Source organism: Nomia melanderi, chromosome 2 (assembly GCF_051020985.1).
Source record: "Nomia melanderi isolate GNS246 chromosome 2, iyNomMela1, whole genome shotgun sequence".
NCBI lineage: Eukaryota > Metazoa > Arthropoda > Insecta > Hymenoptera > Halictidae > Nomia > Nomia melanderi.
Window position 1 is genome coordinate 24,162,118 of NC_135000.1, and position 17,222 is coordinate 24,179,339.

Genomic DNA, 17,222 nt, shown 5'->3' on the forward strand with positions numbered 1-17,222 from the left:
TGGACGGCGGTGGCGACAATAACGCTGCTACCGGAGGAAAGTGTGGGTGCCCCGGCGAATTCGAGATTTCTTTCGAGATCCCACCGATAACGATGCGGCTACCGTTGCCCCCCCGTTTTGCTCCGATTAAACGAACGTCGACGAGTTTTATTTCAATTATCCCGGCTGGAGAACAAATATCCTAACGTGTCCAGTCTCTGAATATTCATTCCTCCGCATCGTTGAACGCTGAATGTTCGTAGGAAAAAAGAGCTGAACAGCAACTGTGCCAAGTAATTGGGGTACTAGCTTGTTTACGTAGAATCAGCGTGTTTATTTCTTTAACATACTTCGCGGAATACAACGAAACTGTGCGAGTGCGATCAACTCTTAATTTAAAGACGCTTGAAAATCTTCCGATACGAGCAACAAGGTCACTCCAGATCAACGATTCGTCTATTCGCGTATTAAAGGAACACGCCCAGAACGAGACCGGCTTGAGGAAAATACTCGAACACCCACTCGGCCGTCATCGACGCAAGAAATCACGGGGCCGGTGTCTCTCGAATGTAATTTCAAACCCGGCGAAAGTGTCGCGCCGTGTCGCACGGCTCTTGAGGGCACTCGAACAATCAGCGAAGCGAAAACCGCAAAGCGACCAGCTCGGGCGCAGGTAGAACAGGGGATGACGGAGGAGAAAAGACGCGGGGCGCGGGGGGTGACGCTGCAACGCCGATGAAAGGAGAATCGCGCACGGTCGATTCTATTCACGCGATGAACGCGCGCGGACACAAGGTTAGAAGAGATAAGCATCGCCGGATTAATTATGCGTAATGCGTCGGACGTGGGCCCGCGTGCTAGCGAGCGAGCGAGCGCGCGTACGTGCGTTCGTGCGCGCTGCACGAGGACCGACCCGCTCGCTCCCGCTCTCGGCTAACGCATTCAATTATCATTGTTACTACGAGAGTTTACAGATGTTTCCGCGATAATCACGGCGCTGGGCGATTGCGCGTTTATCCTGCCGGCCCGTATTAACCGCCATTGAATGGCAACGGTAACGAGAGAGGACCCGGTGCACGCCACTCTGGGTAATGCGACGCCGCGATGGGAACAACAAGAGTGAACAGGGTGAACCGGTGACTCGACCACGCTGACTTAATTAGCCACGTCGGAAAAATTCACGCGAATACCGGCTGACTATGTTCCAGATATCTTGGCCGCTAGACGATTCACAGGACTCTGCGCGATCGCGTGCGGAGTTGAGGCGGATTTGTGATTTCGTTGGGATCGTTGTGGATAGAGAAGATGATGTTAGACACTTAGATGATAGTTTAGATAAATATCTAACTAGTTGCGAGGTAATGCTGGTAAAAGTGGATGCGTTGAAGGGTAACATGGAAGAGCGATAAACGAGTTTCTAAATACGTGGAACGTACGGCGATAATTTTACTGGGATTTCAAACAATTTTTATACGGCTATCGCGATAACGATACCCGTAATAAAAAGAAAAAATTTCAATCAAGCCGGTCCCCGTGAATTAGTTCGCGGGAGTTGGAATTTGCATAAAAATCCACAGTCTAGCGAGAAAGTTCTGTCGACAGTTTTACGAGCGAAGAGGAATAAAACGGAGTCTGTCGAGACTTCAGTTAAATCCAAGTGTCGTCTTCACCCTCGCGGGGAATGATTAAATTGATACAGATTGTAAGTGAAAACGGAGCACGGGATCTTTGATATTCCGACTTAGAAACTGATTCGTTCCGTCTTTGATTGAATTGAGTTCAAGCTAATAGTACTTTCACCCTGTAGAGCGCGGCGCTGTTTCTATCGAACGATCAATAATTTTCAAGTATTCGAACGAAGAACAGTGAAAACCGTGCGGATGGTATTTCGAACAACGAGAGTTATCGCGAGAAAGGATTGACGCCCCGTCGAGCCTCGAAACTTCCCGTCGAAGGCGTTTGACGTACAATTTCAACGGCGCAAGAAACGAATCTATGACTGGCGCAGCGTGGAACGGAAATAAATAGTTGGGGAGTTTCTGCTAGGATTCCGGTAGCGCGGAACGCGAGCAACGCGAAGGGGAAAACACGGTATTGGCGTTGCCGCGCTCTATTTCCGTCCCTCTGTTTTTCGAAGCCCTTTTTCTCTTTGCGCGGCGCTTCGTTTCGCTTTCTATATTCTTTCTCCGTTGCTCTGCCATCGGGCCGAATGTTTCCATTCGACGGCACCCCATTGTGCGGCGCCCGGCAAATGCCGAAACGCTGATGCGAAAACTGTTTTCCTTTTTTGCCTTCGTTAACCCACATTCACGGTTCGGTTCGGCTCGCTCCGGTTTGGCTTGGTTCTGCTCGCGTCTCCCGTAAACCGTTGCGCGCAGACGCACGCCCCCCGCCGGACACACGCGAACGCAAACACACCCCCGCGAGCCGGTTTACTTTTGTTCGGTCCGTGAATTAAGCCGATTTCTAGTGTTTACCGACAATAGCTCGCAATTATCTCTTTCGCGTGCGGCGGGATGCGCGGCCGTTGCTGCGTCGCTGCTTTCGGAAAATCGCAAACAGCGTAGCCAGAGGAAGAGGGGGGAGAGAGAAAAAGGAGGCGGGTTTTGGATTCGTCGAATGAAATTTGTTGGCTCGACCGTTTCGTTACGGCAACGTGACGGCCGCCGCCTGCCTCTCTCCCTCTTTATTCGACTGCCAGTAAAAATCCACGGCGAGACGCCGTCATCGCTCGCGCGTCCCATGGTGGAGCAGGTGCGCCTGTTGGATTAGGCGGGAAATCGCGCGGATAACATGTTTTCCTTCGGTAATACCGCGCGACAAAGGGATTTCGCGAGGACGCGACTGACATCGAGTTTAAATCTCCGGGAAAAAAGCGCGCAGGGTGTCGGACGCTCGTAAACATGGTTCGAGCGGGTTGGACCGGCAGCGTGATGATCCGATGGATTGGGGGAATTCAGATACTGTTTTGTAAGGTTACTGCCAGTTTTCCGGCACCGGTAACGTACATTGTTCGACGAACGAAGCAATAGTTTCCTGTAACCTAAAATCCTGTCCGCCAATTACTTGTTTCCACTTGCTGTAGAAACGGTTGCTTTCATTCGGACTCCATGAACCCTCCGCTTTAAATAACCGATTACTAATTATTCACTATAGAATCTTTAACAATTACTTGATTCCTAGAAGTAATCAAATTTTCCAGTTACACTTTTACAACCGCAAAGTGTACGGGATATGTACATTTTTATCCCCAATTCGGCCGGCCGATTCGCAAACGCGGCGCAACCGGTAATCAAGATATCCCGGATTACCTACCATTACTTAACCGAGCGCGAATCGAGGGACGCGCATGCCGGCGAAAATATTCGCCCGTAATCAGCGAACACGATCAAAAAATTCTTGGGCTATTCCGCGGCGTGCGTTGGCCGCGCCGGTAATTACTCTCACCCCTAACGATGCGGTCGTTTTGTTTTCCAGGCGTAGTCGGAGCTCGGAACTTCACGATGGAGTGCCGCAAGGGTCGACGGAAAGGTCTACTCAGTGGCCTGGTGTTTGCGTGGCTCCTAACCAGCGGTTGTACCGTCGCGGCGCGAAATATAGGTAAGTGCGAAAGTATTTACGATAGCAGTGCGCGCCGGCCGATTCCTCCGTGCAACCTGTCGTCCGCGTGGCCCTCGGCTCTGTCCTTGTGCCAATTAAGCCCCCGTGCGACACCGCCGCGCGACGACTACGCGCGAATATTTACGTGCTGCACGACACGAGCGTGTTCGTGGCCGGCGAAAAATTATTTCCCCCGGCGCGACGCGGCCGGACCGCGAGCAACGCCGAAGGCATTTTGGACGGAGCCGAGGGTGCTCGTGTGCGGTGCTCCTACTTTGTATACCTTCTTTCGGCCGGCGATGGTAATTGGTAACGAACAGCGCGGTGGCCAGCGCGGCGGGAAATGGAAATTCGCTTCTTGTCGATTTCGGAATGCCAAGTGCCTCTCTCGGTTGCTTCTGTGCGCCGAGAACTCGGCTACGCTGGAACTATGTTCAACCGAACGCTTTAACGGTAAGAAGGACTGAAACTACTTGGACGTTCGTACGCTGCCACGGAGAACGGTATTGGACCTCTTTGCTGAATAAAGTCTCAGCATTGGAAAGTTTGGTCTTGTTTGACTACGATTTCTGTTACACAGGAGAGACAAAATGTTTCGAACGTTAAAGAAAACTTTCGCGGCTTCTGTGTTAATTCAGTCGGGAATCAGCTAACGATCTGCTTACAATAGTTGCACTCTCTACGTGGAATTTAGATAAATCGAGTCCTACCGTGTTAAATTTGTTATTAAGTAACTATAAATCTTAATCAACTGTAACGAACGAACTATTTTATCCGTGGACGACTATCATTTGCGAATATTATAAATTGCCCACCGACATAGTCCGATATATCAAATAAATTGACCGTTTAGAGTAACTTTTTTAATTCATCACGAGATTTCAACGCAATAACATTTGACAGCCGGGCGCTTCGATTCGCGGACAACGCGAAGCGCCGCTTTAGAGGGGCGAGGTTGGGGGTGAGTTTCCGAGCGGCGGTTTGGCCGATAGCGAGGGATAGACGACGCAGATCGACGCGTTGCATATCCGGTCGATCGAAGCCGCAGTTCGGCGGCCGCGCTTACCGGGCTTGACCGTTGGAACATTTATCGGAGGGCAAACACAGTGTGTGTTTAATAAAGAGGATGGAAGTAGCCGAACGTGTGTACACTGCGCGGTCCGCTGGATTGTGCTATCGCGGTGAAGATCGGTCCCTTCGACCCTTCGAGAGCCCCTTACCACGCGAATAAGGACTAGGACGGGGTGCTTAGGCGGTCGATTGTGTACGCAGTGCTGGGCCGAGAATTAACTCATTCTCCACGCTAATTGATTTAGGTGAAGCCGCACGTGAAGTGATATTGTTGCGGGAAGAATCGACGTTCGTCCCGTTCCTCGAGGCGCCGTGTAATTAAAGGCCACACAGACGTCGCGGGGTCCTCGGTCAAATATTTGGAAATGTTTTCGCGACAGATGCGGAGTTTCGAGTGGCGTGTTTAGTCGCTACACTCGGGGCGAGAAGTATTTGCTCGCCGGGGGTAGTTCCCGAAACCCCGTTGTGAAATTCAATAGGAATATCAATTTGTAAGTATTACAGATCAAGCACAATATTACGCTATACTTGGACAAACAGACACCCTTGTCGGACGAGGATTCAAAGGAATTATGGTAATCCCTAATCTTCTTCGTACCAAGTATCAATTAAGTTACACGGGAAATAGGTAATCTTCCGAAATCCCTTTCTTTCTGTGTGTACGGGAATAATGCGGAGGAACAATACGTAAGGAGGTGGCTTTCCACGCATGAACACACGAAACGGGCCGGTGGAAAGGGTGATTTGTCTGGTTGTGCAACCGACCCGAAGTTCAGGGACGCGTGTTACATACACGCCGGAGCGGAACCGAGCATTAACGAGCGGCAGTCTCAAGAGCGATTTCGAGTTGTGAAGGGTCGCGAAAGGAGGCCGAGGCAAAGGGGAGAGAAGAGTTTCTCTATTCCTTCGCGATTATCGCACACTTCGGTGCGCCTAATCCGCGCGACCGCGTCCTCCCCCGCGGTTCTCCAGCCGCTGAAGCCCTTCCGGTCCCTTACGCCTGGAGATCTTCGTTCGTTCGGCCCCCGTATCGCCGTTCCCCTCGCGCGGCGAGAGCGCGAACGTGTTTGCCGGGGAAAACCGCGGGAACTCGTGCCGGATAGATAAATCAAAATCGCAGGCATTGTGCGGCGTGCGATCGACGGCTCAGACGGCCATGGCCGCGCCTTTGATTCCCATCTCGGGAACGGAAGCGGTCGGAGAAAAATAGCAGAAACTAGATAAAGGGACCGAGAGTGATCGTGACGTGACCGTTCCGGGCAACGGGCAGCTCTATCTTTTATTTACCTCCCGCGATATTATTCGTCTCGAGTGGCTCGTGACTCTGAAAAATCCGCCGGTTTTATTCGGTCCGTGGAATCTCTAGACGCCGCGTAGCATCTCTGTCCTAGTATTTATCTCCGAACGTTCCGATTCGATTCTCCCCGACGCGAGCGGCTCCTCGGAGCGATACGATAATTAAATATCCCGATTCGACGTTGCGATTATCCGGCACAGTCTCATCGGGGAGTAGAATTCGATAAATAATGATCGCGCACATTAGCAGGGACGCTAATGCGCCCGACAAAATGCATGAGAATAATCGGAGTGATGCAAAATTCATAAGAATAATCAGAATATGTCGGTTGCCGGTATCGTGTACATAAATTTAAATAACATTAGCCGGCGACTTCTGTCCGCGCCGGAAGAAACGATTACAAATAATCGGCCGACACGTTACCGTCCGGCTCACTCGAATCGATATCGGCACGCTTCCCTCGTAAATGAATAATCCGCCCGATCAAGACCGCCGCGCGAATTTTAAGCAGCGGTAGACGCCGTCCGGGCCGAGACATTTATTCTCGACAGGTCGCGGCGTATGTCTTACTCGGGTGGAAATACTCTTTGCAGCTGTGGACCACCTGGGACACCGGTCACGGAGTTTCCTCGCTCCTCCTCCGCCTCGTTCGATGCAACGCCGCTGTCCCTTTCTCGTCCCCCTTCCCCGTATCTGCCTCTCTCGTTCCTCTCCGTATCAACGAAGATTTATACACGCGCGAAGGTAAAAGGAGAGAGGGCCGAGGGGGCGGTGGCGAGCAATTTACAGCCGGCACTTAGGTCGCCGCGGCGCGTTCTGCGCAATTAATATTTATGTAGGATAGATCGGTAATCCTATTATACACTCGGCACAATATCGGGATAATAAGCATCGTGGACAGTGCGTGATTATAGGGTGCGCGGCGTCGTCCCCGAGGCGACCGAGCGAGCGAGCGCGCGCGAGCGGTCCGCGCCACGGCGCCGGTGTCCTTCGAAGGATAAAGATTACCGAGCGAAAAATTTCTCACGGTTGCGCGCCGAATGAAAAATCACGGGGGTACCATTCCGCACCGCGGCTCCTCTTATTTACTCGCGGCCGTAATCCGCCTTTAATTATTTCTCGAACCGGCACCGGCCGTGGGGGGCTGCCTTTTTCTCCTTCTCCCTCGTCGTTAGATGCGCAGATAATAACAAACGAATTACACAGTCGGCCTCGGCTCGAACCTCTCGCTGCCGGTTAAAAATCGCCGATCACCCGATGAAGAATACACCGGGCGCAGATAAGTCGGCTTTAAATTCGCGCGGTACACCCCGTCGCGCGAGTTCCAACCCCCCTATTTCGAGATCCGGCGCGTCCCGTTGATAAGGAACATAACTCGCGCGTCGATGTCGCACACGAGAAACGGTTCGCAGCCGGCAACGGAACTGCGCCGGCTCAACGTCGTTCGCCAACGACCGGACAAACAACCTCTTCCCCTGCGAACCCGCGACCTTCTCCTCCACGCAGGTCGGGTAAACCCGACGGTCGTAATTCGCCGCGGACCACGGCGTGTCTAAGATTTGTGGTACATCGGCAACACACGGTGGCCCCAATTTACCGCGCATTACGTCGGTTTTACCGGTTGTTCCTCGGCCAATTCCGAGCCACCCCATCCTCGTCCTTTTTGCCCCCTCGTTGCTGTACAACTTGCCCTCTCGCCTCTATTTCGCAACTCCGTTACGATTGTTTCCTCGACATGTGTTTCTCGAGGCATTTCCAACTTTGGTTACTTCCGTTTCCTGCAGAATTTGAGGTTACTTTTCGAATGTACCTCGTGGTTGTTTCATGATTTATTTTAATTAGCAGCGAACAGCGCGTCGCGTAAACGATTCGACTAAACCGAGTTGTATTTGTTCGAGAACGTTACGGTATTACAGGTGGTTCCTGTTGAGCGAATTAAGAACGAAATCTGCTGCAACATCACCGTTCATGCTTTGCTTCGGAGGATACAGAGCAAACGCTCGTATCCGCCAAGAGCGCCGGCTGCTGCAACACCGTTTCATGGTTCATATTTTAACCACGTAACAAAGCGGTTAATGATACCCGGGCACCCGGCGTCGGCGATCGCCCTCCCGCATTAATCCTTGTTCAAAACCGCTACAACGTGACTAATCTAATTTCCAATCATGCACGAGCGGTCGCCACGAGCCCCGTGCCTCTCCCTTCGTTGCTCCTATGTTCTTTCCTCGCCGGGTCCGGGCCAGCGACGCGTTTCCGTCGTGCTCGCCGAGAATTATTCGCCGGTAACGACCCGTCTGACGACTAAATTTACTTGGTCATCGGCCCGATCGATACGAATTAACTTCCGATTAACGGCAGACCGGAAAGAAGAGCTTACGCGCGACGCCCGCGTACCGTTTCACTCGTCCAGCCATCTGGATTGAATCCCGCCGATAGTGAATTGAATTTTCGACTATTCCGTGATTCATTCTCGCTCCCCGTCCACCATTCATCGGATATTTAGTCGAATATATGTCGCGTTGTGTTTGTTACGCATCGATGATACGGGTACCGTAGGTTTAGCTCAAGTTCTGAAGTTTTCGCGTACATCGTTATTCAATAAGAGTACCGAGAAAGAAGAAAAAGGCCAATGAAAAGATACATCGATCAGGTTTTTCAAAATTCGAACATTTAATTACCGATATCTTTTAATTGACCGTATTTCATTCGAGAGGAGAATCCCGACGCGACGGAATTCCACTTCACGAAACGCTCGAGACCGTCAGCTTTGCATTCCGGAGACGCTTCGAACAAGAAAGAAGAAGGAATGGAATAAATTTATTAGATCCCGGCGAAGATTCTCTTTCCGTGGAAATTACATTTTTCCTTTCGAGTCGCGTCAATTTTCGCGCGAACTTCTCGCCCGAGGAGAGCATAGATCCGAGAGAGGAATCTGTGACGCACGGCTTAACGGTTGATCGCATCCACAGGCGGCAAATTTCTGTAATGGCCGATACTGGCGCGCTTCATATCCGCCGAAAACTATCTTCCGGGCTGATGGGAAACGACCGAACGAAATCCCGCGGCGAGGGCAATCCCTCCCCCCGTCCTCCTCGGATCCTCACGGTCTCCTCCTATCGCTTCTTTTCGCCCCGGTTCGCGTGGAACTTCGTTTCCTTGCCGCTCGCGTTTTCCAATTCGCGTCGAATGGATCGGTCGCGCGGAAAATAAGAGATTGCCGCGATCTTCTCCGCGTCCCGTGGTTGCACAACCTTTCGCCCAGTCTCTCTTTCTTCCGCCCGTGGCTCGAGCGGACGAGCGAGAGAAACGCTTCCCGTCGGAGGGGAAGGAAAACAGGCGTCGATGTAGGGCCGCGCGCGGCGGGTCGGGGTACAGCTTAGAAGAAGCGAGTCTCTCAGCCGGAATTCCTCGACGTGGTTGTTCGACGCCCCGAGTAGGAGGACTTTTAATTCTCCTGACGTTTACTTCCGGCGTACGTGACCCAGTTCCACCGGCGAGCTTCTCAAAAATTGCTGCAAACCTTCGCCCGCGCCCCTATTTCTATTCGCGCAGGACCAGCCCCGGGTTGTTGACCGTAATTGAAAATCTTCCACCCCGACCCGCCCTCCTTCACTCTCTCTCTCTCTCTCTCTCTCTTCTGTTCTTTCTGCTCCGCCGTAACCTCTCCTCCTCCACCTCGCCCCTTAGTCTGCCCGCTCCGTGCCGTGGCATTTGCATAGAGCAATCGTTGAGCGCGCCGCTCGACGCTGGATTATCGTTTCCTTTTTATCGAGGTCGTGGCACAGTTTGCGTCCGCGTTAAATCGCTCAGTCGGAGAAACAGCTTCCTGCCGCGAGCAGCTTTGAAATACCGCGACATCGGCGCGTCCCGATGAAGATATTCGTCGTCTCGCCCCACTTTCCGCCTCCTCTCACGGCTGCCTGTTCTTCCGACGACGCCGGCTCGCTTCCGAACGAAGTAAAGGATTAATCATCCAAGGGACCTTTACTGCGCGAGCTCGCCCGCCGCCGTGTTGCCTTCCTCCGCGCGAAACCGTTCTCTCCCTGCCCCGCTTTTAATTTCGCCGGAACGGCCGAAGTGTCAGTCGACGATCCGGTGACTCGGCGCACGGCCGGAAGATCGATCTACCGTTCCGCGCCGGAAACCGGAGCTCGCCGGTGTCTTCCGAGCGTAGGCGCCCATCAGTCTCTCTCCTTACGGTGGGCGTCGCCCCTACCCCTCTCGGATTCCAGGACGTAATCGATTTCCGATTTCTTAGTGGCGGTAATTTTTCAACGCTCCGTGAAAAATAACTCCGGAATAAGCCGTGCTTTCCTCCGCGAGACACCTCCGCCCTGTCCCTCCTCCCCCGTTCGGTCCCCTTCGTTCCCTCGTTCTCGCTCCCCCCGAGGCGCCTTATGAAAAGCTTATCCGGACGCGCACCTTTTGTTTCCGTACGCTAGGAATCCTCCTCGCGGTTCGCCGTTTAACCTAACCGTCGTCCCGACTGAATGCATTCCGTTCGGGACGGGGGAAGAAAGAGGGAGCTGGAAGGGTTGCCGTTATCTATTTAATAGATTACGTTCGGCTTTACTTTTTGGCTCGTGTTAACTGCTTCCGACGGCGAGTCGGCGCGGCCACGATAAAAAGGGGATAATAGGCGGCTTACGGACAACGGGGCGGCGGAGGGGGGGACGAGGCATACCGGAAAAGGGACGTAACCAAGCTGCTTTTCAGCGAAAAGCCGTGGTTAAAGAGGAGGAGACGGCCGGGGGACGGAAGAAACGGAGCTTTATTAAGACGCACAAAATACGGGGGTGGAGCCTTTCACGATAATAAAACGATCTCCACGATGGAACTCGCGCGATCGCTCCATTGTTCCTCGCTAATGCACACCCCTGTACGTTCGATTCCCTTTCTCTCTTCGCCGTTGCGCTTTCTCCTTCCACCTGGCCGGCGAGATCGCCCCGCTTCTCTGGTTTTCCTTCCGCCCGCACTTGACCCGCTTCCTGGTTCTCGCCGCCGATGGAGAACAGTCGGCACACTCGAAATCGTTTCCCATTTCGTCCTAACCCCCTCCTCCTCGCCGCCAGGCGACTACCTTCGTTTCGTTCTCCCGTCTTCTCTGCCACACCCCCGTCTCCGCCACCTTCTCCTGCCACCATCCGCTTCTTCTCCGCTACTTCTTCCTCCTTTTTCTCGATCACGCTCTCGTTAACATTCATACGAGCGAGCCCGGACCTGTTTGCTAAGTCGACTTCGCCCCTCAAAGAGAGAAAAGAGGCTCTCCGGTCTCTGGGGTAACCGCTGCCAACCCGGGCCCACCCCCGCCCGGCATTTTCCTTATAGGTTCGCCCCGCGTACGGGAGCACAATCGCACCTCGGCACACTGGCCGGGCTTTTTTCGGGGGTTAAACTCGCGTGAAAGCCGCCCGAGGGTTCGGAATCCCTTTGAACGCAGGGGTTTACTAATAAGCGTTCGAGTGTTACGGCCGTCGGTCGGGGGGGAACACGTGGTATGGAAACATTTTCGAAATGTACTCCCCCATCGACTGCATAGTTTTATCGTGCGGCTAGATTTTATGGAAAATATCGGCGAAAAAGGTAACCCCTCTGTTGCACGGTGAAACATCGAGCGAGTTGGACGCGCCCCGCGATATTGCGATACGGGGGATGATGAAGTTAACTCCGGATGATTTACTCGTGACAGTTTTTCGTTTTTTTAATGTCAGCCTGTATAATCCTCGTTCTCTTTCGATACGAAACCGATAGGAGTCTCCGGTCGAGGCGGAAGGGAACGCCTCGCCGGGGTAGTGAAACGACGCGGGACCGTTATTAAAAATAGCGCGAGGCAAGATAATGAAACGAAGTTTCAAGTAGAAGACGCGGCAATAACGTCAGCGCTTTTTTTTTTCTCCCTGTGAAATTGAACAAAGCGGCACGAGGCCGATGTTAATTTCACGCGAACAAAGAAGCCACGCTTAACCGGCGCCGGCCGGCAAGTCCTTTTTAAGCTGCGCGCGCGGGCTATTCATCGCGCGAACCGTTCCGCTTCCATGATAAACGGACGTGTCTTCTGTAAAGGTGAGTTCCCACGGAATCCGGGCGGCCGGTGGTAATCGGTATCAGCCCCGGTCCTCGATACGTCGATACAAAGTTTCCGCCGCGATATTTTGCCGGGCCGTTTTCACACTTCCACGGGCGAGCAGCCGGCCAGACAGGAATTTACAAAGCGGTTTAACAAAGTTCCGGCGAAAGAAGAAATTTCGGTTTAATTTGGCGCGCATTAATGCGCCTGAGAAACTTCCACGGGAAGTTCGAACCCGCTACCGAACTGCCTTTCTCTTTTTCTCACCACCTCCGCCGCCCTTCGTTCCTTCCGTTCTTTCTCCTGCGTTTTTCCTTCCTTTTTTCTCCACCTCGCCGATCGTCCAGGAAGAGAGGCACGCTTATTAAAAAATCAATAGAAGCGCAGAATGAACCCGTTACGCCGGCAATCTTCTCTTAATAGCGGTATATATTCTCTCAAATTTCAAAGCTGATATCAACGCCTCCGTCAGGTTCTTCCACGACACTATACGCTTCGTTCCCTATTTACCGTTTAACGCGTTTACTGCCATGAGAAGTTCGAGTGCTTTGTTATAGTAAGATTAATTCCTTTATAATAGAGGAAAATAGTATTCTTGTGTTACTAAATGTTTTGATTCAATATCAATTTCCTTATGGCAATTGTTTTCAAGCATTTCGGAAGCTCCGGTCACCCGTGACCACCATGGCAGTTAACGTGTTGATCGTCGTTTTCCTTCTTAGAGCCGTTCACTTTCCACAAATCAACCGTCGGACGATGCGTCAGTTCGGATGATTCATTTGTCTCTAACAAACATCGCGAACAATTTTTAATTCCCAGCGAGATGAGGAAGTTCCTGTAAAATGGAACAAATCTGTTTGAATGGGGAACGATGCGTCTTTGTCAAGCCTTCGGAATGTAATTGTAATGGATTTACCGATGTTACACTTGGCTGGGCCGCGTTACCGCGGACGGAACACCTCCCGCGATTTCCCTCGGAATTTCAAAAAGTAAATGATCACTCCTGGGATCGATGCATCGCTTCCGCCTACCAGAGCTCCGCGGCGAGGTTCATTCCAAGCGTTATCGGAGTCGAATGCGGCGAGGGAGAAAGAGAAAAAGGTGTTCGGCTCTAAAGGCGACCGCGTGCAGGCAGGAAGCGTACACGAGCTTCTTGTAATCCACGCATACCAACCGGGTCGGCGGCGAGAATGAATGTAGAAACAGGCTGCCATGCGAGAGTCGTAGCCCGGCGCGCTAAATTAATGTAACGCGCGAGCGCAACGGGCTTATAATCTGATCCCCGGCTCTGCCGGTAGCCGCGTCCCGGACCTTTTTTACACGTATTCTGAGCTCGACTGATAAGGATTATTTGTTGAATCGCGCCTCCGCTTATAGGGCCGCGTACGAGCCTCGTATTTCCCGCCGGGGCGACGCGTTTCCGCTTAATTACCGCTCGCCGATCCCGGATATGACTCGTTCGCCAAGGATCTCCTTCCTTTTCTCTTCCTTCCTTTTTATCTTCCCTGATTTTTTCATTCGCCTCGCAACGCCTCCGATCCGCGCCGCGTTAATTAAGGCTTAATACGTGGAATCCGAAGCGGGGCTTCTGGGGCAGCCGGCTCGCGCATCAACCCAGGTGAGAAAGATGGGGCTGATATATCTCTGATTGTAGGGGATCCTGCTTCTTTGACCGTCGCTCGGTCGTCCCCGCTATTCTATCTCCTTCGCGCCTCCATTCGCAGCGTTCGTCCTTCGTCGCGCTACGCTGCACGCTGAGGGCGGTCATAAAAATAATATGAATTGGAAGCAATCCGTTTCCGAACACGGACCAACCGAAACGGTGAGATTTACGGTAATGACCGCCACTCTATCTCGACTCCTTCGCGTTTCATGAATCGTAACGAAATTCGGTTGGCCCGATACGTCACCGTAAAAATGAATTTTTAAAGGACGGAGAATCCGTGTCACCTAGATACGGCTAACCTACTTAAGAGGCGAAGCGTTAACCGAAATTCCTCGTAACGGAATGGCCCGTTCTTCTTCGTAGGTTCCGCTACGGTGAGCTCGTTCGAAAGGATGTAACTATTTTAATCAATTCCCCGAACATAACTCGGACAGACAGAAACACGAGCCGGTGACGGGAAGTTGCACACCTTAAACAACTTTTAGGAGCCATAATCAGTGCGGAATGGTATCTCCGGGGCAATAAAGGCGCAGCGTTTCATGTCACGCGTGGACTGTAAAGCGTATAGAAAGAATCGTCCTGGCGGCGGACACGCGACGGCCATTTCATATTTCTCGCTCAGCGGAAAGCCGGCGAACGATCCGGGGAACAGAATTCCCGATTCCGTGTTTCGTTTGGTGGCATCAAAGAGCACCGGTGCAGTCACGATCGAGGGAGTTTACGAGGGGATCGTTTCGCGTCTCATTTACACGATCGGCCGGAATTTCATTGTACGATCGGTAACGGTCACAGTCTCGTGTCGTGTTCCGCGAAGATACGTCTCAGTTAACGATTCTTTGCGTACGGGGATTCCTGAGCTCGGCAGCGCGGCGAGATTGATTCGCGGGACAGGCTGGATCACGGTAGCCGCGTTCGCAGCTAACACTCTCGCAGACACGCGCTTCCGATCGTAAACCACCTCGGGAACACGGTGTTGTCCTCGGAATTCTCGTAAAGAACGGCCGGGATCGTTATCGAATGCAACCAATTGCTTCTTAACTCCGAGGACGAACTTCGAACAACCGGCACATTGTTGGTTGCCACCCGAGCTCCTCGTAAACCGCGAGCTCGTCGTCAAGAACGAGGCTCGTGCGTTCAGTGCCGCCTCTTCTCGTCGCACGCATCGTAACGATATCGTTTGCATCCTTTGAAAATTGCTTCCCTCGACTTCTCGTTCAAATTTGGTGGGTGCACTCGTGAATTCTTATAGAACCGTCGAAAAGAAAATTCCAATTTCATGGATACGATACTATATAATACAGAATTGTATCGTATTTAGAGAATATAATATTTTTGCCTCTATTAGTACTGATAAGACAATTTGCGAAAGAAGTAAACAAGGTGAATCTTCGTTTAACGAGAAGATACGGCGCAAATATCCGAAAGATCAAAACTGTACCGACGTTACAGGGACGAAGTAAGAAAAGCAAACAAACAATTTCAGCGGACTTTACGATTCTCTGCCGGGTTTATAAATTCTCGTTCCTCCCCGAGACGGAGAGTATCCACGAGCGAGAACCGTCGCGAGGGTGTTCGAGAACATTTTCCTTTATCGCGGGAAAACTCCTCTTAAAAATGTAATGGTGCGCGCACCCAGTTCCCGGGGAAGCAGGGTGCCCGATAAAATCGAAATCGTAAAACTGCGAAACTTCTTCTCGCGAAATGAACGTTCGCGCGGGCCGCGACGCCTGTGTGCACGCGGCGAAATTATCTTTGAAACTGCGAAGCCCGCGCACAGAACACCGGAACCCGTGCCCGGCCCCGTAATTCCCAGTTAAACCATTTCGATTGCGCCCTGCCGGCTTCTCGCGCGATTCGCAATCGGCGCGCCCGCGATCCCGACGCGTCGTTAAACCGGTTGATTTTTATTCGGCTCGGTTATCGGAATCGCTATCGGTACGCATTAAAAAGTTTGCTCCGGACGCCATTGTCGAGCTACGTGGCGCGCGTTGGCACGATTGCAGCCGTTCCGTTAATAAACGCGCGACTTTTGCCTCGGTACTTTCGGAATTGACTCGTTTCGAGATCGCCGACGGAAATCCGCACGTCGGCTCGTAGACTCGCAACTACCATGGACTTTCGGCGTTTGATCTTAATTCGGATATTTCAGTAAATCATAACGAGTCGCAATAATTAGCGTTTTAGAGGAAACCGTTTTCTTAATCATTCACTTGAAACGCAGTTCCATTCTACGATGAATCTTAACCGTAGTTATCTTTGTCTTACCGATAAACGTTTATCGTTATCTTCTCGATAAACTACGATTTTTAAGATTCATTTGTTAAAGACAATATCGAACTACACGCGACGCGTTTCTTTGAGGAGATAACTGACGATGACCAATTACTCGAAGGTAGAAGTAATATATGAATCATAATTCCTGTCGTATATTCGTTCCTTAATACGAATTTCCGCAAATGCGAATCGTAAATCCCGGGAATAAAGTTATTTTAGAGCCTCTCGGAACGTATGTCTTCTACAAAGTTGCCAGTCAGGTTGCGGCGAGCGGACACCTTGTACGCCGGTTAAGACCGCGAAACGAACGGGTCCGAGCGGCTCCGTGGACAGCTAGTAAAATCGGGGGGACAACGTATGCCCGTTTCGTTACATTGAGAACGCGCATGTACATTCTTTACGGCGAACGGGCCAGGATTTTAGAGGCTTTTACGGCGAGAGCTTCTTGCGGGTCCGAGTCGTTAACCGGCGCGCGATTTCGGCCGTTTTTATTATCAGGCTCCGGCGCTCCGTTGACGGAGAAGGAAAGGGACGGAGCGAGAGGCCGATAGCGTGGGGGAGAGAGGCGGGGGTCCATTCTGAAAAAGATCACAAATTCAAACGAAGCGACGCGATAACTTTTCCGCGGGACGTTTATTACGCGGTCGTAACATGCGCCGACTAACGGGCCTACCTGCCCGCACGCCGACTTAATTGCACGGAAACATCGGGATCGCATAATGAAGAGGTCTCCCGAAAAGGTATCGAAGCTTCGAGCGATTTGGTTGCACCCGGTATCGCGCGACGTTGCACCACGGAATCGCTCCTCGAAATATTCCCGTGCGTTCCCGCGTTATCCAGCGTTTAACTCGAGCGAACCGGCTAAAAATACCTCTACCGATGCCATCTACAAATCTTCCCTCGATGAATCATCGAACAAAGAATCGTTTCTATCGCGTTACGCGATTCAATGCGTATCCTCGGTATGAAATACAACTGGAGTATTCCCGAAGAAAAACGGGACTTCCACGGTTTGTACGTTAATCCTAGGAATCCGAACGGTACGAAACATTTCGACAGTGAGAATACAGTCGATTTGCGGTTATAGCGTTAGGACGTGGCCAGCCGAGGCAGGAACGCTGGGAATGAACTGGTTAGAACGGGCCTGGGAATTTCGTGAAATTCATTTGGAATCGGGCCGTGTAGCTTACAGTTTCTTTAAGGCCGAACAGCTGATGCCGATCTCTGCAGCGAAGAGCCCATTCGAGCGACTTCGAGAAAGGGTGGTA

General features: G+C 51.9%; 1 protein-coding gene across 14 annotated transcripts in view; it reads left to right on the forward strand.

Moving 5' to 3' along the window:
- Window positions 1-17,222, forward strand: part of LOC116426915 (latrophilin Cirl) — a 416,178-nt gene that overhangs the window by 158,172 nt on the left and 240,784 nt on the right. For all 14 annotated transcript variants that reach the window (XM_076374220.1, XM_076374221.1, XM_076374217.1 and 11 more), the window contains one exon: window positions 3,457-3,579. In XM_076374220.1, the coding sequence (XP_076230335.1) occupies window positions 3,483-3,579 (97 nt within the window). In that variant the 5' untranslated portion in view covers window positions 3,457-3,482. The remainder of the gene's footprint in view (window positions 1-3,456; window positions 3,580-17,222) is intronic.